The sequence below is a fragment of the Pelophylax lessonae genome, assembly GCF_965119305.1.
Source record: "Pelophylax lessonae genome assembly, chromosome: 7".
NCBI lineage: Eukaryota > Metazoa > Chordata > Amphibia > Anura > Ranidae > Pelophylax > Pelophylax lessonae.
In genome coordinates, this window is record NC_138774.1 from 292,225,416 (window position 1) to 292,249,227 (window position 23,812).

The 23,812-nt window shown below is 45.1% G+C and overlaps 1 protein-coding gene across 1 annotated transcript in view; it reads left to right on the top strand.

Moving 5' to 3' along the window:
• Window positions 1-4,641, top strand: part of RABGAP1 (RAB GTPase activating protein 1) — a 205,318-nt gene extending 200,677 nt beyond the window's left edge. The window contains exon 26 of the mRNA XM_082263337.1: window positions 3,754-4,641. Coding sequence (XP_082119463.1) covers window positions 3,754-3,876 — 123 coding nt within the window. The 3' untranslated portion in view covers window positions 3,877-4,641. The remainder of the gene's footprint in view (window positions 1-3,753) is intronic.
• The last annotated feature ends 19,171 nt before the right edge of the window (window positions 4,642-23,812 follow it).

Genomic DNA, 23,812 nt, shown 5'->3' on the forward strand with positions numbered 1-23,812 from the left:
GGCTGGCTTCTGAATTATCAGAAGTCTGCTCTGGTTCCTTCCTCGAAGCTGGACTATATGGGGCTGACTCTGGACTCGGCTCTAGCCGGAGTGTTGCTTCCTCTGGACAATCTCCCGAAATTGAATGCTGCGATTCATCTCCTATCCAGCAGGTGGTCATCCCCCTGGACTTGCATGTGGATGCGGTCCCGTTTGCTCAGTTCCATATGAGGTCCCTGCAAAGGGAGATTTTGGCCAAATGGGACAAGTGCCCGAAGTCTCTGGACAAACAAATCCGGCTGAGCCAGAAAATGAAAGGATCTCTGGTCTTGTGGCTTTGCTCTCCAGCTCTTCGTCAGGGCAAATCCTTTCTCTCCCTGTATTGAACAGTGGTTACCACTGATTCCAGTCTGTCCAGGTGGGGAGGTGTCCTGGCTCGGATCTCCGCTCTGGGGGTTTGGGCTCTGGAAGAGTCCTGATCAAGGTCCTGGAACTCCGAGCTATCAGACTGTTCCTGAATCACTGGACGGATTGCCTTCAGGGGTGTCCAGTGCAGATACAATTGGACAATGCCATGGCCGTGACTTATGTCAATCTCCAGGGTGGAACAAGAAGCGTGTTGGCAGCTCTGAAGGTGGCCTGCATTCTCCAGTGGGCAGAATGTTTAGTTCCAGCCCTCTCCGCTGTACACATTCTAGGGTTTGAAAATTTGCAGGTGCTGCTGCTGCTTATGTTGCTGAGCTCACCAGTGCGTTCTTCTTTCCTCAGAATGTGCCAAACTGTTGATTTGGCCACTCCTAATGTTGCTGCTATCTCTGTTGGATTTGTTTCATTTTTGAAGGCTTACAATGGCCTGTTTCACTTGCATGAACAGCTTCTTTGAACGCATGATGTAAATTCACAGCAATAGATCCCAAATGCAAATACCGCACTTAGAATGCACTCCAGACCTTTTACCTGCTTAATTGATAAAGAAATAACGAAGGAGTAGCCCATACCTGGCCATGAAACTGCTTTTGATTCAATTGTCCAATTGCTTTTGGTCCCTTGAAAGGGGGGGGGTGGCTATTCTTAAGAGCTGTAATTCCTAAACCCTTCCTCTGATTTGCATGTACATACCCTCAAATTAAACCTGAGAGTGTACACTTTCAGCCCATATCCATTATAGAACTATAGCTTGAATATGTTTTGGTAAATACCTGAAAAAAATCTAAAATTGTGCCTATGTCCAAATATATATGGACCTAACTGTATATATGTTGAAAACACTGACCTGGAATACCAGGTGCTAGAGAGTCTCTGTACCCCGTGTGAATTTTATACAAGGTAAGTACCTTTTTTATATCATCTGAAAAAAAAAAAAGGCGAAAACAGAGAAGGGGGGGGGGGAGAGGGGTGGATTAAGGGACAAGAAGCGCCAGTCACTCCACCAGTGCATCAGGCCAAGAGTCCTATCTGTATGAAGTAGACAGGTAATGGAATTAACTTGTACTCCTCAGAGTAAACAAATTCGTGCCAGTAGAACCATTTTTTATGGAATTTCTCCCGGAGGCCTTTTTCTGTGGCAACTAGGTCTTTCATTTCATTGATTTCAGCCACTTTGTCCAACCAGACAGCTATAGACTGTAAATGATTCTTCTTCCAAAAAAGGGGAATGCAGTTTTTTGCCGCTGTAAGCAAGAGAGGTAAAATAGATCGTCTGTAGACCTTGCTCGAGAAGCAATGATGGTGCAGAAGGAAGAAGGCAGGGTCCTCTGGAAGCTCGCGGTTCGTGAATTTTTGGGATATTCGGTGAACCTCTATCTAAAAACTATTGTAGAAGGCGGCAGGACCAGAAAATGTGTAGGAGAGATCCAGAATCCTCTCCAACAGAGGTCTGAGCACTGGGGAACACCTTATGTAACTTCACTGGTGTGTGAAACCACTGGGTCAGAACCTTAAATCTGGATTCCTGATGCTTAGCGCAAATCAATGTCTTGTAAGAAGACATCAGAATTTTCTCCACCCGCTTATTCGTAAAGTCAACCCCCAGATCCCTTTCCCACCTGGTAATGTAAGGAGGCCTAAAGTCTGGAGGTTGGGGAAATCAGCAAGCGATATGTTGGAGATACAGCATGACGCAAAGGAGATTGCACCAGGCATAGAAGTTCAAACGAGGGGAGGGGTCTCCCGAAGGAGTCCGGTGAGAGTAGGGATCCGAGGAAGTGAGCGAACTGTAGCTTTTGCCAAAAGGATAAATTGTGATTGTAAACCCATAATTTATTTTTTATTTTTTTAAATAAATAACATGCTCTACTTACCTGCTTAGAGCAACCCCGATCCTCCTCTTTTTGGGTCCCGCCGCCAACACTCCTAGCACCTCCCACTGGCCTAGTGCCCACCATAGCAAGCCGTTTCCTATAGGGGCACTCGTGCAGGCTCCCTCCCCAGTTCTGTGTGTCCATTGAGCAAAGAGAGTACGCACACCCGCACCCTCCCTCTTGCTTCCTCCTGGGAGCGTTCGACTGAGGCTCTCAGCAGCTTGCTGAGAAGCTGAGCCAGGTGTCGGCCCAGGAATGTGGGCAGATCTCGACTCCGTTGTCGCAATCTTGACCCATTTGTTCTGATTTTTATTCTGTATTCTGTCTCTGTGTGGAGGCAGCCATCTTGATAGATGTAGGGCTTTGCTTCCTCATGCCAGTGCTGTCCCTTTGATAACTGGTAACCTGATGGCGGGATATTCAAGAAGCAGAGGTTGAGGACTCCACAGAATAAATTAAGCAGAAGCAGGGAGATCCTTTCACTGTAGGTCCACAGTTACAATTTCCCCTCCAGCAAAGAGTGACATCTTAAAATCTTACTTCAGATCTTGAGAGTAGCAGTCAGATGTCCATTCATGAAACTGACACACAAGTCTGTCTTTGTAATGATACCCTTTATGATGGGGGAATATTCAAGGAGCAGGGGTTGAGGAGTCCACAGGACGAAGAAAGCAGAAGCAGGGAGATCCTTTCACTGTAGGTCCACAGTTACAATTTCCCCTCCAGCAAAGAGTGACCTCTTAAAATCTTCAGATCTTGAGAGTAGCAGTCAGAGGTCCATTCACGAAACTGACACACAAGTCTGTCTTTGTAATGATACCCTTTATGATGGGGGAATTTTCAAGGAGCAGGGGTTGAGGAGTCCACAGGACGATGGAAGCACAAGCAGGGAGATCCTTTCACTGCAGGTCCACAGTTACAACTTCTCCTCCAGCAAAGAGTGACATCTTAAAATCTCACTTCAGATCTTGAGAGTAGCAGTCAGAGGCCCATTCACGAAACTGACACACAAGTCTGTCTTCGTAACGATACCCTTTATGATGGGGGAATATTCAAGGAGCAGGGGTTGAGGAGTCCACAGGACGAAGAAAGCAGAAGCAGGGAGATCCTTTCACTGTAGGTCCACAGTTACAGCTTCCCCTCCAGCAAAGAGTGACATCTTAAAATCTTCAGATCTTGAGAGTAGCAGTCAGATGTCCATTCACGAAACTGACACACAAGTCTGTCTTCGTAACGATACCCTTTATGATGGGGGAATATTCAAGGAGCAGGGGTTGAGGAGTCCACAGGACGAAGGAAGCAGAAGCAGGGAGATCCTTTCACCGTAGGTCCACAGTTAAAACTTCCCCTCCAGCAAAGAGTGACATCTTAAAGTCTTCAGATCTTGAGAGTAGCAGTCAGAGGCCAATTCACGAAACTGACACACAAGTCTGTCTTTGTAATGATACCCTTTATGCATTTCTTTTTTTTTCAGGATCTGGAGCACCATCTTGGCCTAGCCCTGAATGAAGTTCAAGCAGCAAAGAAGACCTGGTTTAACAGGACCATCAGCTCCATAAAAACAGCCACTGGAGTACAAGGAAAAGAGACCTCTTAACAGCCTGACTCTTGTAAAAAAAAACAAAAAAAATAATTGTCTTTATGAAAACATGATACCTTCTGTTGCCTTCCTTGGCCAGATATTTTGGTTTGCTCTACATGTAAGAGGACCAGGAGTGCAGCATGACGGGATGGTAGTTGGTCAATGCTTGTCAGTCACTTGTACGATTAAGCACCTCTGGCCCTTGCCAACATTCTTCCACAGTCCTTGTAAAAAAAACTGACACTAAGTGAAATTAGGTAGGTGGAGACCGTACCCTCGGCCTGAGCGATCGTTTTCTCTTCGGCCCACGATGATTTGCTCGATACCATAGAGTTTCCATATTTACCCTTTATTAATGATCATTGTCAGGAAACGTTTTTTTTTTTTTTTTTCATCAAGGATTTGTATTGAGATTACAATGGGAAATCAAGGGGCACAGCTCTGCGTATCTAGCAGAATCCTGGTTGGCAATGGCTTGGTTCCATTATTAAATTCTCACTCCATGGCTAGCTCCTTAAGTACGTACTCCACTTAGCATTGCAGTTGATTTGTTTCAGGACGCTGCCATACATGGTTTTTTTTTTTTCATATAATCTGAGGATCCATACATGCATTAATGAGCTTTGTGCTACCAACTCCTTTAGCATGGAGGATGGTTCAAGGCAAACCTATAAAAGGTCTTCTTTAGGGAAGGCTGGATCCTTCTACTACTGAGAAAAACAGATTGCCTCCTTATAATACGAGGCCTTTGGGGCCAGACCAGTTATTTCTATAGTAGAACGTTTATAAAGACAGCAAAGTGAAGGTAGGTCCTGGCTTCAATGCAGCACGGAGGTCTCTGAACTGTATACACATGGAAAGAGTAGTCATTATCCAACAAAGGGGCCTTTCTCGTATTTGGAGCAGTTGACTGTTACCTCTATACTCTCCTATATCCAGAGATCCAATAATGCAGTCTTGTTTTCTTTTTTTCAGTTCTATATTTAGCAGATGGGGGATTTGCAGCCATCAAGTACTTTGCTAAGCTGTGTGGAGTCTTATCACAGCGCCCTTTGTGGAGTTAATCCACAAATAATATAAGAGTCATTGGGAATCATTCAAAAGTTCGGATATCGCCTGCGATTCTCTTATCTGCAGGCTCATCGCGGCACTGAAAGGAGCTTTTGTGCACTTCTCTCTGATTACCGTTGGTTTTCGAGCACTCGTCGCTTGTATTTCCGACATTATATGTCCATTTACGTCTCACGTGTCACACCTACTGTTGTAGCATTTTTTTATAAACTCGGTTAACCCGTTAACTACTTGGGGCTCTTTTTGGTAATATATAGTGCCAAGAGCAATGGAGCATGGTAACTTAAAGAATTAAGAGATCACATGCCTGTGGGGGTTCTCATTTATCCAGATCATGGTATAGCTTGTAGTAGTTGTTCACATTCAACAGGACATTGTGTAATGTTGAAGGCATCCTATCGCTCATCCAAGGAGCTTGCTTAGTTCTAATGAGTGTCAGGCACATACCCCAGAATTTATGTCCACGTGATTAGATTTGTCACCTTAACCTAGCCATCCTCAGCCAGGGTTTTGCAGAACCCTAGGGCACATGTGTCAAACACAAGACCCGCTGGCCGAATCTGGCCCTCCAGGGCACCTCTCCTGCAGGTGAGCTGTCCCCTTGTTTCCACCTCCACCTTGTTTCAGCAGTCGGCAGTAGAAAGGAGGACAAAACTCTTCTTACAGACCCTGCGCCTCTCTGTGCAGCTGCAGCATCCCTTTGTCTTTGCCTCCCCTGGTCTCCGCATTCAGCTGACTCTGGCCCTCCTCCAGTCTCTGCACTTTCACCTTCCTAGCTTCACCCCCAGTTCTACTCTGCTCCTTCTCCAGCACCTGAACTTTCTGTTTCCCAGCTCTACCCCCAGCTGACTCCAGCCCTCCTCCAGACCCTGCACTTTAAGCTTCCCAGCTCCACCTCCAGCCGACTTCAGTCCTACTCTGGTTCTTTTCCAGACCCTGCACTTTTTCTCTGCTCTACCCCCAGCTGACTCCAGCCCTCCTCTGGTCTCCTCCAAACCCTGTACTTTCTGCTTCCCAGCTCCACCCCCAGATTCTTCCCAGAAGCAGCACAAGGTAAGGGGGTGGACTGTGATGTAAGGGAGGGTGGGGGACTCTTGACTTCTGATGGTGTGGGTGCTCTTGACATCTGATGCAAGAGGAAGGTGCTCTAGACATCTAGTCTAACAGATACAACCGATCCTTTGAGGGCAACCATAATGCTGATGCAGCCTGTGATTAAATTTAAGTTTGACACCCTTGCTGTAGGGGTTTCTTTAGCTGTGGCTAAGTGACCTCCCATCTGATGGCGCCTGCATAGTTCAATGTAAGGAGCATTCTTCCCACTGATCACCAATAAAAAGAGCATTCTTCCCACTGATCCCCAATGTAACGGACATTCTTCCCACTGACCCCCAATAAAATGATTTTTACAGGGGTCCTTCAGGCCTGATAATTATTTTAAGAGCTCCTGTCGGGTTAAAAAGGCTGCTCTTTATAGTATTCCCCTTTCACGCCTCCACCGACTGCAACGTAAAAGAGTTATGTAAGAAGGAAAGGGGATGGATGGAGGAACTAGGCCAGCACAAACAGTAATAAGACTCCCAGACATTCAAGGGAGGGGCTGTGCTAGGGAATGGACTCTTTGGTTGGTGACAGGGTCTCTGTAAAGTGTAGTGAATACAGGTGTGTAGGCGCTTCCACCTTCTCACATCCCAGCTCCTCTCGTTGGTCAGACTTACAGGCTGCCAAAGACTCATGTAACATGAATCACAAGGGAAGTCGGTACTCAGAATGGCATCCAACAATGGTTATCCTTTATTTCAAAAACGTATATAACAGCTGTAAAACAGGTAAAGTGTTTCGGCTGTCGGGGCTTACTCATGTCCTTGACTAAGGCCTGACGCTCGAAACACGTTGGCTGCTTGGTTACCTTTAAAGTGTAGGATGACCGGACTTACAGATTCGTCCTCTTATGTTAGGCCTTACATTTGTTTGGGTTACATTCCTGACACTCGTTGGAACTGAGGAAGCTACTTGGACACGCAGAACGTCGTTGTAATTACTAAACAATTCCCGTTGAATGTAACCAACTTTTACAAGCTAAACCAAGAGATCCATTTTCATTTGTCCACTCTAAGCTGAAAGTTACGTCTTTCTTTTTTTAGTCAGAATTCGGCTTTCGGAAAGCTGAAATGAAAGGATAGTCTGGTGAAAGCCAACCCTTGGGCACTATGGATTTGCAATGTATTATTGTCCTTTTACGCTGCTGGTGAGTAACGCCCATTTTTTGGCCTTCAAAGGGCCAGCCATGCATTGAGTAGCAGTTCACTGGATTTTGCAAATGGAGCAGTAGATTTCCTGAGCCGACTTCAACAAGAAGTGCAAGGTGATCAGCTGCAGTGAAGTCCGGGAATCCAGAAGACGAGGATTAATTTTACCATTTTTTTGCAGTTTTGGGAATAATGGTTTAAAGCTGAACTCCATGGAGATAAAAAACAAATTAATCCATCCTTGTAATCAAAACGACATCATTAAATACTTTTTTTTTAAAGCCCAACTCCAGGAAATAGTGAAAATACCCCTTTGCAATGGGGCTGCCCCTTTGCTGCATTTAGTCTAGGGGCTGTAAAAAGCACTTCCTCAATGCTGATAGGAGTAGAGAGCACAGAGATGAGCTCATCACCACACTGTTTCTCCTTTAACTGTCCAGTCACAGGCTGGGGCTGGGGGGGGGGGGGGGTCTAGGATAACCTGGGTTTAGAGGAAATAGGTTAAATGATGCAAGCAATCAGACTGAGGACATCTAGCAGCAGAAAAACAGTACAGAAGTCTCTGAATTGTGGGTGGATTTGGCAAGAGCTCATCACCACACTGCTTCTCTTTTCACTGTCCATTCACAGGCTGGGGGAGGGTCTATGACAACCTAGGCTCTGAGGAAGTGGGTTAAATGATGCAAGCAATCAGACTGAGGACATCTATACGCAGAAAAAAAGTACATGAGGAGGATATCTCTGAATTGTGGGTGAATTTTGCAAGAGCCAGAGAGCTGAGTTCACCACTGCACTGTTTCTTCTTTCACTGTCCAGTCACAGGATGCGGGTGAGTCTAGGACAATTAGGGCTCAGAGGAAGTGGGTTAAATTATGCAAGCAATCAGACTGAGGACATCTAGCAGCAGAAAAATGTATTGAAATCTCAGAATTGTGGGTGAATTTTGCAAGAGCAGAGAGGTGAGCTCATCACCACACTGCTTCTCTTTTCACTGTCCAGTCAAAGGCTCCGGGAGGGTCTAGGACAACCTGGGCTCCGAGGAAGTGGGTTAAATGATGCAATCAGACTGAGGACATCTATCAGCAGAAAAATGTATTGAAAGGTCAGAATTGTGGGTGAATTTTGCAAGAGCAGAGAGGTGAGCTCATCACCGCACTGCTTCTCTTTTCACTGTCCAGTCACAGGCTGGGGGAGGGTCTAGGACAACCTGGGCTCAGAGGAAATGGGTTAAATGTTGCAAGCAATCAGACTGAGGACATCTAGCAGCAGAAAAATGTATTGAAATCTAAGAATTGTGGGTGAATTTTGCAAGAGCAGAGAGGTGAGCTCATCACCGCACTGTTTCTCTTTTCACTATCCATTCACAGGCTGGTGGTGGGTCTAGTACAACTTGGGCTCAGAGGAAGTGGGTTAAATCATGCAAGCAATCCGACTAAGGACATCTAGTAGCAGAAAAAAAGTACATGAGGAGGATATCTTTGAATTGTAGGTGAATTTTGCAAGAGCCAGAGAGATGAGTTCACCACTGCACTGTTTTTTCTTTCACTGTCCAGTCACAGGATGGGGGTGGGTCTAGTACAACTTGGGATCAGAGGAAGTGGGTTAAATGATGCAAGCAATTAGACTAAGGACATCTAGCAGCAGATGAAAGTACAGAAATCTCTGAATTGTGGGTGAATTTTGCGAGAGCAGAGAGATGAGCTCAGCGCTGTGCTGCTTCTCCTTTGAATGTCCAGTCACAGGCTGGGGACGGTCTAAGATGACCTGGGTTTTGAGGAAGTGGGTTAAATGATGCAAACAATCAGTCCGAGGACATCTAGCAGCGGAAAAATGTACTGAAATCTCAGAATTGTCGGTGAATTTTGCAAGAGCAGAGAGGTGAGCTCACCACTGTACTGCTTCTCCTTTCACGGTCCAGTCACAGGCTGGGGAGGGTCTAAGATGACCTGGGTTTAGAGGAAATGGGTTAAATGATGCAAGCAATCAGACTGAGGACATCTAGCAGCAGAAAAATTTATTGAAATCTCAGAATTGTGGGGGAATTTGCAAGAGCAGAGAGGTGAGCTCATCACCGCACTGCTTCTCTTTTCACTGTCCATTCACAGGCTGGGGAGGGTCTAGGATAACCTGGGCTTAGAGGTAGTGGGTTAAATGATGCAATCAGACTGAGGACATCAAGCAGCAGAAAAACAGTACAGAAGTCTCTGAATTGTGGGTGAATTTGGCAAGAGCTCATCACCACACTGCTTCTCTTTTCACTGTCCAGTCACAGGCTGGGGGGGGGGGAGGGTCTATGACAAACTAGGCTCTGAGGAAGTGGGTTAAATGATGCAAGCAATCAGACTGAGGACATCTATCTGCAGAAAAAAAGTACATGAGGAGGATATCTCTGAATTGTGGGTGAATTTTGCAAGAACAGAGAGATGAGCTCACCACTGCGCTGCTTCTCCTTTCACTGTGCAGTCACAGGCTGGGGAGGGTCTAAGATAACCTGGGTTTAGAGAAAGTCGGTTAAAGGATGCAAGCAATCAGACTGAGGACATCTAGCAGCAGAAAAAACGTACTGAAATCTCCAAATTGTAGATGAATTTTGCAGCATTTTAAAAAAAATATATATATATTTTTTATTTTTTGCTGGAGTTCTGCTTTAATCACTTATTCCGGCGTACCTTCCTCTTTTAGGGCTAGTCTACCGCAGTGTGGGGGTCTGCACTTTAGGTGCTAAACACAAAGTACGTGTCATTCCTTTGAATTTTACATTGTTGTGTAGAAACCAGCTTACAGAATGGCAGTTTTGCACCTTTGTACCTTTTTTTCGTTTCTTTTTTCTTTTTTTTAATTTATACTTGTTTGCGTTTTACTGGCGTCTGTTGCATCGGTTGATGAAAAGTCGTTTGAAGTGTATGCAGGTTACACTAAAAAAAGGCACTGGTTTGTGTATATATATAAAAGTTTGGTTTATTTTGTATATCTATTTTTTCTTAGTTTCTGTACTAATGCTAGCTACTGTAAAAGTTATATAAAAATAACATGAACCGCTAAAGATCTCCACATAACCCGCTACCATTGTCTTCTATTGTTTTAAACAAAAAAAAAAACAGATTATACTGTTCTTACTTCAAAAAGTGTGCAAGTAGTGCTGGTGTAGGTACAGTGTGTATACTCGAATAACTAAAAATATATGAAAAACTATTAAATTGGAGAACCCGGTTTTCTGATTCATTGTCTGCAGTGCTGGTTCGTGTTGTCACATTGCGACGCCACACAACCGAGTTTGGATGACAACCCTTCTCACCCGAATACCCATTGGACGGACGTAGATGTTTGGGGTGATGTAGAATACCAGGCAAAGGTAATGGTGGCACAGTTTGGGTTTTCTTTGTCAATAAAGTTTCATTAAAAAAAAATTTAAAGGTACAAAAGTGTAAAAACAAGTTGTGATTGCATCAAATCGAACAGTACATCACCAAAAAAGCTGGGCTGTCCGAACCACAAGTGCGCTCGCATTCTTTGGATGTTAAGGCGGCCATACATGGATTGTAATTTAGCTGATCCATGCAGTGGCGTAGTTAGTTGTCAGCACCCGGGGCAAGGCAAGTCATTTGTGCCCCCTAACCCGTGGAAGAGAGCAGTGTTAATTTCGTCGACTAAAACCGACTAAAACGTTTTCGTCGACTAAATTAACACAAATTTAGTCGACTAAAATATGACTAAGACCAAAACAATTCAGATGACTAAAATACGACTAAAACTAAAATGGCATTTTAGTCTTAAGACTAAAATACGACTAAAACTGCATTTTAGTCAAAAGACTATAACTAAATCGAAATTTGCTGCCAAAATTAACACTGGTGCATGCTCAAAGCTTAATACCATAAATAATAACATATTAGATTTTTCACTCCAGGACCAGCAGTAGTATATAATGAGTTTGGAAATTGTAGAGAAATGTTTAAATAATGCATTACAAATTACAATTGAACTACACCCATTTGATTATAGATGACTAAAATGAGTTTGTCGACTAAAATGTAAGATGTTTTAGTTGACTAAAATGTACTGGAGTTTTAGTCGACTAAATACGGCTCAAACTAAAACACTTGCAGAAGACTAAAATGGGACTAAAACTAAAATGCCATTTTAGTCCTAAGACTAAAACTAAATTGAAATTTGCTGCCAAAATTAACACTGGAAGAGAGAAAGAATGGGCGAGAGAACAAGAGAAAGAAAAGGAGAAGAAAGAAAGAGAACAAGAGCGAATGAGAGAGAGAACAAGTGAGAGGGAGAAAGAGAGAATGAGAGAGAGAGAACAAGTGAGAGGGAGAAAGAGAGAATGAGAGGGAGAAAGAGATAATGAGAGAGAACAAGAGAAAGAGAGAATGAGAGAGAGAGAACAAGTGAGAGGGAGGAAGAGAGAATGAGAGGGAGAAAGAGATAATGAGAGAGAACAAGAGAAAGAGAGAATGAGAGAGAGAGAACAAGTGAGAGGGAGGAAGAGATAACGAGAGAGAACAAGAGAAAGAGATAATGAGAGAGAGAACAAGAGATAGAGATAATGAGAGAGAGAACAAGAGATAGAGATAATGAGAGAGAGAACAAGAGATAGAGATAATGAGAGAGAGAACAAGAGATAGAGATAATGAGAGAGAGAACAAGAGATAGAGATGAGAGAGAGAACAAGAGAATGAGAGAGAGAACGAGAGAATGAGAGAGAGAGAGAACAAGTGAATGAGAGGGAGGAAGAGATAATGAGAGAGAACAAGAGAAAGAGAGAATGAGAGAGAGAGAACAAGTGAGAGGGAGAAAGAGAGAATGAGAGGGAGAAAGAGAGAATGAGAGAGGGAACAAGAGAAAGAGAGAATGAGAGAGGGAACAAGAGAAAGAGAGAATGAGAGAGAGAGAACACGTGAGAGGGAGAATGAGAGAGAGGAAGAGATAATGAGAGAACAAGAGAAAGATATGAGAGAGAGAACAAGAGAATGAGAGAGAGAACAAGAGAAAGAAAAGGAGAAGAATGAGAGAGAGAACAAGTGAGAGGGAGAAAGGGAGAATGAGAGGGAGAAAGGGAGAAAGAGAGAATGAGAGAGAGAGCGAACAAGAGAATGAGAGAGAGAGCGAACAAGAGAATGAGAGAGAGAGAGCGAACAAGAGAATGAGAGAGAGAACAAGAGAAAGAAAGAGAGAATGAAAGGACAAGAGAAAGAAAGTGAAACACAGAATAAGAGTAAGAAAGAGAAAATGAGAGAAGGAAAGAGAAAAGGAAAGAAAGAAAAAACGAAAGAATGAGAGAAGGAAAGAGAAAAGGAAAAAGAAGGAAAGACTAGGAAAGAGAAAATGAAAAGAATGAAAGGACAAGAGAAAGAAAGTGAAACAAAGAATAAGAGCAAGAAAGAGAAAATGAAGAATGAGAGAAAGAAAGAGAAAAGGAAATAATGAGAGAAAAGGAGAGAATAAGTCAAGTTCCTCCACCCCAAGCTCGCTCATCCGTGTCTTTATGGACCTTGCTTTGTGCGTTGGTCCAAATCATTTGGTGGAGGGGGGATTATGGTGTGGGGTTGTTTTTCAGGGGTTGGGTTTGGCCCCTTAGTTCCAGGGGGCCAAACCCAACCCCTGAAAAACAAGGCGTCAGCATACCAAGACAGGTTGGTCAATTTCATACTCCCAACTTTGTGGGAACAGTTTGGGGATGGCCCCTCCCTGTTCCAACATGACTACGCAGCAGTGCACAAAGCAAGGTCCATAAAGACATGGATGAGCGAGTTTGGGGTGGAGGAATTTGACTGTCCTGACCTCAACCCGATAGAACACGTTTGGGATGATTTAGAGCAGAGACTGTGAACCAGGCCTTCTCTCCAACATCAGTGCCTGACCTCACAAATGCGCTTCTGGAAGAATGGTCAAACATTCCCATAGACACTCCTAAACCTTGTGGACGGCCTTCCCAAAAGAGTTGAAGCTGTTATAGCTGCAAAGGGTGGGCCAACCTAATATTGAACCCTACGGACTAAGACTGGGATGCTATTAAAGTTCATGTGTGTAAAGGCAGGCGTCCCAATACTTTTGGTAATATAATGTGTGTATATACAGTACAGACCAAAAGTTTGGACACGCCTTCTCATTCAAAGAGTTTTCTTTATTTCCATGACTATGAGAATTGTAGAGTCACACTTCAAGAGGAGTCACCTGAAATGGTCTTCCAATCTTCCAACAGTCTTGAAGGAGTTCCCAGAGATGCTCAGCACTTGTTGGCCTTTTTGCCTTCACTCTGCGGCCCAGCTCACCCCAAACCATCTGGATTGGGTTGAGGTCCGGTGACTGTGGAGGTCATCTGGCGCAGCCCCCCCCCCCCCCCCCCCCATTACTCTCCTTCTTGGTCAGATAGCCCTTACACAGCCTGGAGGTGTTTGGGGTCATTGTCCTGTTGAAAAATAAATGATGGTCCAACTAAACGCAAACCGGATGGAATAGCATGCCGCTGCAAGATGCTGTGGTAGCCATGCTGGTTCAGTATGTGAATAAATCCCAAACAGTGTCACCAGCAAAGCCCCCCCACACCATCACACCTCCTCCGCCATGCTTCACGGTGGGAACCAGGCATGTAGAGTCCATCCGTTCACCTTTTCTGCGTCGCACAAAGACACGGCGGTTGGAACCAAAGATCTCAAATTTGGACTCATCAGACCAAAGCACAGATTTCCACCGGTCTAATGTCCATTCCTTGTGTTCTCTTCTGCTTGTTGCTTTTCTTTAGCAGTGGTTTCCTAGCAGATATTCTACCATGAAGGCCGGAGTCACACAGTCTCCTCTTATCAGTTATTCTAGAGATGTGTCTGCTGCTAGATCTCCGTCTGCCATTGACCTGGTCTCTAATCTCAGCGATTTCTGAGGCCGGTGACTCGGATGAACTTATCCTCCGCAGCAGAGGTGACTCTTGGTCTTCCTTTCCTGGGGCGCTCCGCATGTCAGCCAGTTTCTTTGTAGCGCTTGATGGTTTTTGTGACTGCGCTTGGGGACACTTTCAAAGTTTTCCCAATTTTTCGGACTGACTGACCTTCATTTCTTAAAGTATTGATGGCCACTCGTTTTCCTGTACTTAGCTGCTTTTTTCTTGCCATAATACAAATTCTAACAGTCTATTCAGTAGGACGATCAGCTGTGTATCCACCTGACTTCTGATGGTCCCAACCCCATTTATAAGGCAAGAAATCACACTTATTACACCTGACAGGGCACACCTGTGAAGTGACAACCATTTCAGGTGACTCTACAATTTTCATAGTCATGAAAATAAAGAAAACTCTTTGAATGAGAAGGCGTGTCCAAACTTTTGGTCTGTACTGTATATATATATATATATTTTTTTTTTTTTGATAAACATAATGTACACCACACTACTGCAAAAATAACATTTATCATCACCTAGAGATCTCACACCTCTGATGTCACTTGCACCCCCCGTGGATAATCCACTAATTTTGGACCATGCCCAGTTTCTATAAGTAGAATATTTTGAGTTCATTTCTCACCATCCTTCCAGCAATTACAGTTGTAATCACATTTCTCATTTCCTCTTCGGAGGGTGATAAGGTTCTTGTTACCTTTTGGGTTATTTTCAGTCTCCTTTCTCACACCTATCCAGTGTGTACCTATCGGGGAACCAAAATAGCGCATCGCAGATCTGGGTTTACAGTATCTTCCCAATGCGCACATCCAGCGCATCTGAACTTTATTTGCTCTGATACGTTTTGTACACAATGCCATGGTGATTAAAGTGGAATTCCTACCTAACAGCGAGGCCTCGTTCGCACTTGGCGATTTGGAACCGCTGGCAGAATCGGCGCAAGATTCTGTCTGATATTCCAAATTGCAGCAAGACACACATTTGGGTGTCACTATTGTTAATGGCACCCCAGACGCAGTGCGATTTTGCCATCCTGCAAACGCAGCAAAACAACAAGTGTTTAACCACTTCAATCCCGGACACTTTCACCCCCTTCCTGCCCAGGCCGAATTTCAGTTTTTACCGCTGTCGCACTTTAAATGAAAATTACTCATTGCAACACTGTACCTTTTTATGACATTTTTATCATTTTTTTCATGCAGCTAAAGCTTTCTTTTGGTGGTATTTAATCAGCACTGGGGTTTTTATGTTTTGGTTAATAAGCGAAAAAAGGACAAAAATTTTGAAAAATAAAAAAGTTTTTCTTCGTTTGTTATAAATTTTTGCAAATAAGTAATTTTTCTTCTTCACTAATGGGCACTGGTGAGGCTGCACTAATGGGTACTGATGAGACTGCACTGATGGGCACTGGTGAGACGGCACTGGTGAGACTGCACTGATGGGCACTGGTGAGGCTGCACTGATGGGTACTGATGAGACTGCACTGATGGGCACTGGTGAGACTGCACTGATGGGCACTGGTGAGACTGCACTGATGGGCACTGGTGAGACTGCACTGATGGGCACTGGTGAGACTGCACTGATGGGCACTGGTGAGGCTGCACTGATGAGGCTACACTGATTGGCACTGATGAGAGCGCACTGATGGGCACTAGTGAGACGGCACTGATGGGCACTGGTAAGGCTTCACTGATGAGGCTGCACTGATGGGCACTGGTGAGGCTACACTGATTGGCACTGATGAGGCTGCACTGATTGGCACTGGTGAGGCTGCACTGATGGACACTGGTGAGGTGGCACTGATGAGGCTGCTCTGGTAAGGCTGCACTGATGGGCACTGGTAAGGCTGCAATGTTGGGCACTGGTGAGGCTACACTGATGGGCACTGGTAAGGCTACACTGATGGGCACTGGTAAGGCTGCACTGATGGGCACTGACCAGGCTACACTGATGGACACTGGTGAGACTGCACTGATGGGCACTGGTGAGGTGGCACTGATGGGCACTGGTGAGGTGGCACTGATGGGTACTGACCAGGCTGCACTGATGAGGCTACACTGATGGGCACTGATTAGACTGCACTGGTGAGTCAGCACTGATGGGCACTGACCAGGCTACACTGATGGGCACTGATGAGACTGCACTGATGGGCACTGGTGAGACTGCACTGATGGGCACTGGTGAGGCTGCACTGATGAGGCTACACTGATTGGCACTGGTGAGGCTGCACTGATGGGCACTGACCAGGCTGCTCTGATGATCAGTGCTCTGATTATCAGTGTAAACAATGTACTCGTCAGCCTTGCTGGTCATCGGCTCTCCTTTCCTCTTGCAGAGACAGCGTGTGAGGAAAGGACTGCTGATAACCTGCAAGTCTGTTTATATGTGATTGGACACAGCTGATCACGTGGTAAAGGGTTGCTGTGATTTGCCCTTTACCGCTATCTGTGATCAGCAGTGTGCAGAGGACACCGGTCACAGTGCGCGCCCCAGGGGACGCGGGAGGTGTGGTTCTGGGAGGATGTCAATGGAAGCCCTCCCAGAACTGGATAGCCGAGCTGTAGCCATCTTTCAGTTATAGCGAGGCGGAAGAGGTTAAAAATTGCACTAAGGTTGTCATCCAAAAAAGGAGCAGGAGCTTCTTTTGGGCGAGGAATGTGTAAAAGTGAATGGGCTTCCCTATGTGTGACACCTGGAAATCGCAAGCATGAATCCTTGTCCCTGCAACGCAATAGGCTGGGAATTCTGGGCATGGTGACGTCACCCAAAGGCTAGCCATTGTTGGTGCTCCCTCTTCTCCCCTGCAGCATCTGCTCACTGACACAGGGGAGACTGAGCTGTGCGATCATGTGACCAGACCGGAGCAAACAGAAAAAAGACCCTCTTACCTATCCTGCCTACCCTGTCTTTTGTTACAGAGAGTAGGAAGGGGGGAGGGGACACTTGTTAAGAATAGTTATTGTTCGGTAGGAATTCCACTTTTAAGTATAACTTCAGACAAAAATGTAAAAAAATAATAAACTTAGAAAATATTTAAAAAAAAAAAAAAAAAGCTTTTTCTGCAATATTTTCCTTTACTCTAGAGATCCCCCCTTTCCTTGCAGTACTACTTTTCCACCACTAGATGTTCTTGGTCAGCCAGGGTCACTTTAACCCACCTCCTCTGAGCCCTGACTGTCATTGTCTCCGGGGGCTGCATAATTGGGGCAGCCTGATGACATCAATTGAAGAAGACCCTTGGAATCAAGGTGTGTTTTATATGTACATTTATCATTTATTTGCATTATTTACCCGTAAAAGTCTCCCTTGTGTTAGCATCCAAAACTCCTGAGACTGCTGACGGGTGCCGCCATCTTAGATGTGATGTCAGCGGACTCGGAGCTCCCTGGTCTAAAGTATAGAAAATATAAATGTTAATTATCAATGGGAAACCTGAGCCAGGGACAATGCACACAACCACCTGGATGAAATTACCATCACATCAGAATTCCCCCCATTACATCTGAACCCCCCCTTTACATCGGAGGTTTACCTACTATATCAGAGGTCCCCCCATTACATCGGAGGACTACCTATTACATCAGAGGTCCCCCCAGCACATCAGAGGTCCCCTCAATACACCAATGGGTCCCCCATCACACCAGAGGTCCCCCATCATACCAGAGGTCCCCCCCATCACACCAGAAGTCCCCCCATCACACCAGAGGTCCCCCATCATACCAGAGGTGCCCTCATCACATCATAGGTCCCCATCACTCCTCCCATCACACCAGAGGTCCCCTCATCACATCATAGGTCCCCCATCACATCATAGGTCTCCACATCACATCAGAGGTCTCCACATCACATCAGAGGTCTCCACATCACATCAGAGGTCTCCACATCACATCAGAGGTCCCCTCATCACATTAGAGGTCCCCTCATCACATCAGAGGTCTCCACATCACATCAGAGGTCCCCTCATCACATCAGAGGTCCCCTCATCACATCATAGGTCCCCCATCACATCAGAGGTCTCCACATCACATCAGAGGTCCCCTCATCACATTAGAGGTCCCCTCATCACATTAGAGGTCCCCTCATCACATTAGAGGTCCCTTCATCACATCATAGGTCCCCCATCACATCATAGGTCCCCCATCACATCAGAGGTCCGCTCATCACATTAGAGGTCTCCACATCACATTAGAGGTCCCCTCATCACATTAGAGGTCTCCACATCACATCATAGGTCCCCCATCACATCATAGGTCCCCCATCACATCAGAGGTCTCCACATCACATCAGAGGTCTCCACATCACATCAGAGGTCCCCTCATCACATTAGAGGTCTCCACATCACATTAGAGGTCCCCTCATCACATTAGAGGTCCCCTCATCACATTAGAGGTCTCCACATCACATTAGAGGTCCCCTCATCACATCATAGGTCCCCCATCACATTAGAGGTCCCCTCATCACATTAGAGGTCTCCACATCATATTAGAGGTCCCCTCATCACATTAGAGGTCTCCACATCACATCAGAGGTCCCCTCATCACATTAGAGGTCCCCTCATCACATTAGAGGTCTCCACATCACATCATAGGTCCCCCATCACATTAGAGGTCCCCTCATCACATTAGAGGTCTCCACATCACATTAGAGGTCCCCTCATCACATTAGAGGTCTCCACATCACATTAGAGGTCTCCACATCACATCATAGATCCCCCATCACATCAGAGGTCCCCTCATCACATTAGAGGTCCCCTCATCACATCAGAGGTTCCCTCATCACATTAGAGGTCCCCTCATCACATTAGAGGTCTCCACATCACATCAGAGGTTCCCTCATCACATTAGAGGTCCCCTCATCACATTAGAGGTCCCCTCATCACATCATAGGTCCCCTCATCACATTAGAGGTCTCCACATCACATTAGAGGTCCCCTCATCACATTAGAGGTCCCCTCATCACATTAGAGGTCTCCACATCACATTAGAGGTCCCCTCATCACATTAGAGGTCCCCTCATCACATTAAAGGTCTCCACATCACATCAGAGGTCTCCTCATCACATCAGAGGTCCCCTCATCACATCAGAGGTCCCTCATCACATCAGAGGTCCCCCATCACATTAGAGGTCTCCACATCACATCAGAGGTCCCCTCATCACATTAGAGGTCCCCTCATCACATCATAGGTCCCCTCATCACATTAGAGGTCTCCACATCACATTAGAGGTCCCCTCATCACATTAGAGGTCCCCTCATCACATTAAAGGTCTCCACATCACATCAGAGGTCTCCACATCACATTAGAGGTCCCCTCATCACATTAGAGGTCCCCTCATCACATTAGAGGTCCCCTCATCACATTAAAGGTCTCCACATCACATCAGAGGTCTCCTCATCACATCAGAGGTCCCCTCATCACATCAGAGGTCCCCTCATCACATCAGAGGTCTCCACATCACATCAGAGGTCTCCACATCACATCATAGGTCCCCCATCACATCAGAGGTCCCCCATCACATCAGAGGTCTCCACATCACATTAGAGGTCCCCTCATTACATTCCCCACTACACTGAACTCTGTATGCTGTGCTGTACATTACACAGTACCAAATCTGAATTTCACCCTCTTTTTTGCTAATATTTTTTTTAAAGAATTCAGATAAATACTCTCTTCTATATACTGATTGATACAAAGTCATTCTGTACGTTCCTTTCATCTGAGCTGCCGTCTGATACTTCAAAGTCTGAGTATTTCTATGCAGGAAATGTGCGGCTTCCTCTCCCAGACCATTTCCCTTCACAATCACAACAATGGCGCATTCCTATCGCCTTCCACACTGACATCAACCCATGAAGGCATTTTAATATTTGCATAACTCCTCCCCCTGCAGGACTGAGAGCTTGTGGGAGGAGTAGTGAGGCAGGGCGTTGGGATGTTTTTGTACAGCCCCCTGCCTGCCCCTCCCACCAGCCATAATCTGCCTGCAGTGTATAGAGAAGCACAGAGACCCACAGATGACATCGCTGGCTATAAAATAAGGTATGTAATAAAAACAGAAAGGCGTGGGGGTGATCAGGGATACTGACTTTTGTTTTTTGGGTTTTTTTTTTTACATTTTTTATCCTTTTTTTTACATTTTTATTTATATATATATATATATTTTTTTTTTTTTTTTTAAATAAGGTATGTAATAAAAACAAAGGTGTGGGGCGATAAGGGATACTGACTTTTGTTTTGTTTTTTTTTTGTTTTTGGTTTTTTTTTTTTACATTTTTTATCCTTTTTTACATTTTTATATATATATTTTTTTTTTTTTTTTTTTTTTTTAAATAAGGTATGTAATAAAAACAAAGGTGTGGGGCGATAAGGGATACTGACTTGTGACAGTATGTAAAAAAAAAAAACATTTACCACTCTGGGGCAGTGATCAGGATTTTTTTTTAACCACTTCTGGACGGGAAGATTTCCCTCCCCCCCCCCCCCCCTTAATGACCAGGCCATTTTTTGCGATTCGGCACTGCGTTACTTTAACTGACAATTGCCCGGTCGTGCCACGCTGTACCCAAATAAAATTGATATCCTTTTTTCCCCACAAACAGAGCTTTCTTTTGGTGGTATTTGATCATCTGTGCGATTTTTATTTTTTGCACTATAAACAAAAAAAGCGACAATTCTGAAACATTTTTTTTAAAAAAACAAAATTTTTTACATTCTGCTATATACAAATTCCCCCCAAAAAAAAAAAAAATTTTAAATCAAAATTTTTTAACATTTTAGGCCAATTTGTTTTCTGCTACATAGTTTTGGTTAAAAAAAATTGCAATAAGCGTATTTTGATTGCAAAAGTTATCGCGTCTGCTAACTACGGGAAAGATTTATGTAATTTTTTTTTTTTTACTAGTAATGGCGGCGATCTGCGATTTTTAGAGGGACTGCGACATTGCGGCGGACAGATTGGACCCCTGATTGACATTTTTGACACTTTTAAGGGGACCAGTGACATTACTACAGTAATCAGGGCTAAAAATATGCACTGTCACTGTAGTAATGACACTGGCAGGGAAGGGGTTAATACTGTGGATGATCAAGGGGTTAAATGTGTACCTAGGGGGGTGTCTCTAACTGTGTGGGGGGGGGCGTAGCTTGTGAAATGATCATAGAGACATGTGATCCTATATAGAAGGATCACAGGCGCTCTATGATCATTCCAGGGAGAAGAACGGTTGGCTGTGTTTACAACATCAGCGGGGAGCGATCGCGGGTGTAAGGCGGCAATCAGAGCCGCCTGCCCCGTGCATCTTAGTCCCCGCTGCCGAGTGGGGGGCGGGAGTGTGCCGCCGCCAGCACACGCTCGCCCCCTAGCTGCAGGTGCACGACCGACATAGACCTACGTCGGTTTGCGCAGGAGCGACTACGGCAGGCGGTCGGCAATCGGTTAATATTTTTTATTATATATAGATATATATATTTTCATACTGTGACCAGAGCAACACAGTGTTACCATAGTAACAGTTTACCACGCTGGGGGAGTGATCAGGATTTTTTTTAAACACACTATTGCTTATAACTATATTGTTTCACTGTAAGGCTGCATTCACACCTGATCGCTGGCAGAATCGCAGCGTTTCCGCCTGTGGTTTCAAATTGCTGCAAAACACAGGGCACGTTTGCAATGTGATTACTTCATATTGGCACCATAATCGGCTGGTGATTTTGCCACGATTGTGGCACAGTAAGCCCCCCATTCACATCTGCATGATTTGACATGTCGAATCTCAGCCTATTGCCGGGACCGGCACTGTCACAATCGATGTGACGCCGACTTTGCAGCGCCACAGCGATTTCCAAAAGTAGTTCCTGCACTACTTTTGGCAATTTTGATAGATATCTGTGCATGAACCCGCATAGATGTCTTTAAAATCGCCCCGAACTGGCACTGAAACGCGGGTTTGAAATGTGAACGAGGGCTAAATCGCGCTGCAATAGCAACGTGTTATGCTTGTCGTTCTAAAAGGATCACTTGATTCTTTTAGATGACAGTGTTGCAATTTGTTGCACGACAATTGTGGCGATTCTAGCCTGCGATCAGGTGTGAATGCAGCCTCATAAACAACGATTTGTTTCTGAATGAAATCCAGTCATTCAGTGTTTACTGTTGTGATTAGCTGTGACAGGCCACAACTAATCACATGGTAGAGATGGACTATGATTGGTCCTGTCTGTACCATGTGGTCACTGTGACTAATCACAGAGATCAACACAATAGTACACAATGAATGGCATTAATTGAGAGCATTCATTGTGTACAACTGTCATGTGATTTGCTGTGATTAGTCACAGCAATCACATGATACTGGCAGTGGCCCGGTACACTGATCTGTTATCTGCTGCCTCCATCCTACCATGGTCCTACCATCACATCTGAGGTCCTCACATCACATCTGAGGTCCTCACATCACATCAGAGGTCCACCCATCACATCAGAGGTCCTACCATCACATCAGAGGTCTACCCATCACATCAGAGGTCCACCCATCACATCAGAGGTCCTACCATCACATCAGAGGTCCTACCATCACATCAGAGGTCCGCCCATCACATCAGAGGTCCGCCCATCACATCAGAGGTCCGCCCATCACATCAGAGGTCCGCCCATCACATCAGAGGTCCGCCCATCACATCAGAGGTCCGCCCATTATGCCAGAGGTCTCCACATCACATCAAAGGTCCTCCCATCACATCAGAGGTCTACCCATCACATCAGAGGTCCGCCCATCACATCAGAGGTCCGCCCATTATGCCAGAGGTCTCCACATCACATCAAAGGTCCTCCCATCACATCAGAGGTCTACCCATCACATCAGAGGTCCACCCATCACATCAGAGGACCGCCCATCACATCAGAGGTCCGCCCATCACATCAGAGGTCCGCCCATCACATCAGAGGTCCGCCCATCACATCAGAGGTCCGCCCATCACATCAGAGGTCCGCCCATCACATCAGAGGTCCGCCCATCACATCAGAGGTCCGCCCATTATGCCAGAGGTCTCCACATCACATCAAAGGTCCTCCCAGCACATCAGAGGTCTGCCCATCACATCAGAGGTCTACCCATCACATCAGAGGCCCCCCATTTCATCAGAGTCCCCTATCACATCAGAGGTTCCCTCATCACATCAGAGCCCCCTATCACCTCAGAGGTTCCCTCATCACATCAGAGCCCCCTATCACCTCAGAGGTCCCCTCATCACATCAGAGGTCCTCCCATCACATGAGAGGTCCCCCCATCAAATTACATACCTGGTACGTCATGTGATTTCCAGTGGTTGTCCCGGGATGATTTTCAGGGTAAAATCTTCCGGTCTTAAATCGGTTAAAAAAACGCTCATTGAGAATTTTTTTATCAAAGACATGTAGCTAAATACATTTTGGCCTAAATATATGACAAAAATTTAATATATTGGATATTTTTTAACTGTCAAAGTAGAAAATGTCAATTTTTTTGCTAAATTTTTGCTCTTTTTTTAATAATATTGCAAAAAATGAAAAGCGCAGAGGTGATCAAATACCACCAAAAGAAAGCTCTGTTTGTGGGGGAAAAAAAGGACATAAATTTCGTTTGGGTACGTCGTTGCATGACCGCGCAATTGTCAGTTAAAGTTGCGCAGTGCCAAAGTGGCCTGGATGTGAAGCAGGAAAATCCTCCGGTGGTAAAGTGGTTAATAAATAG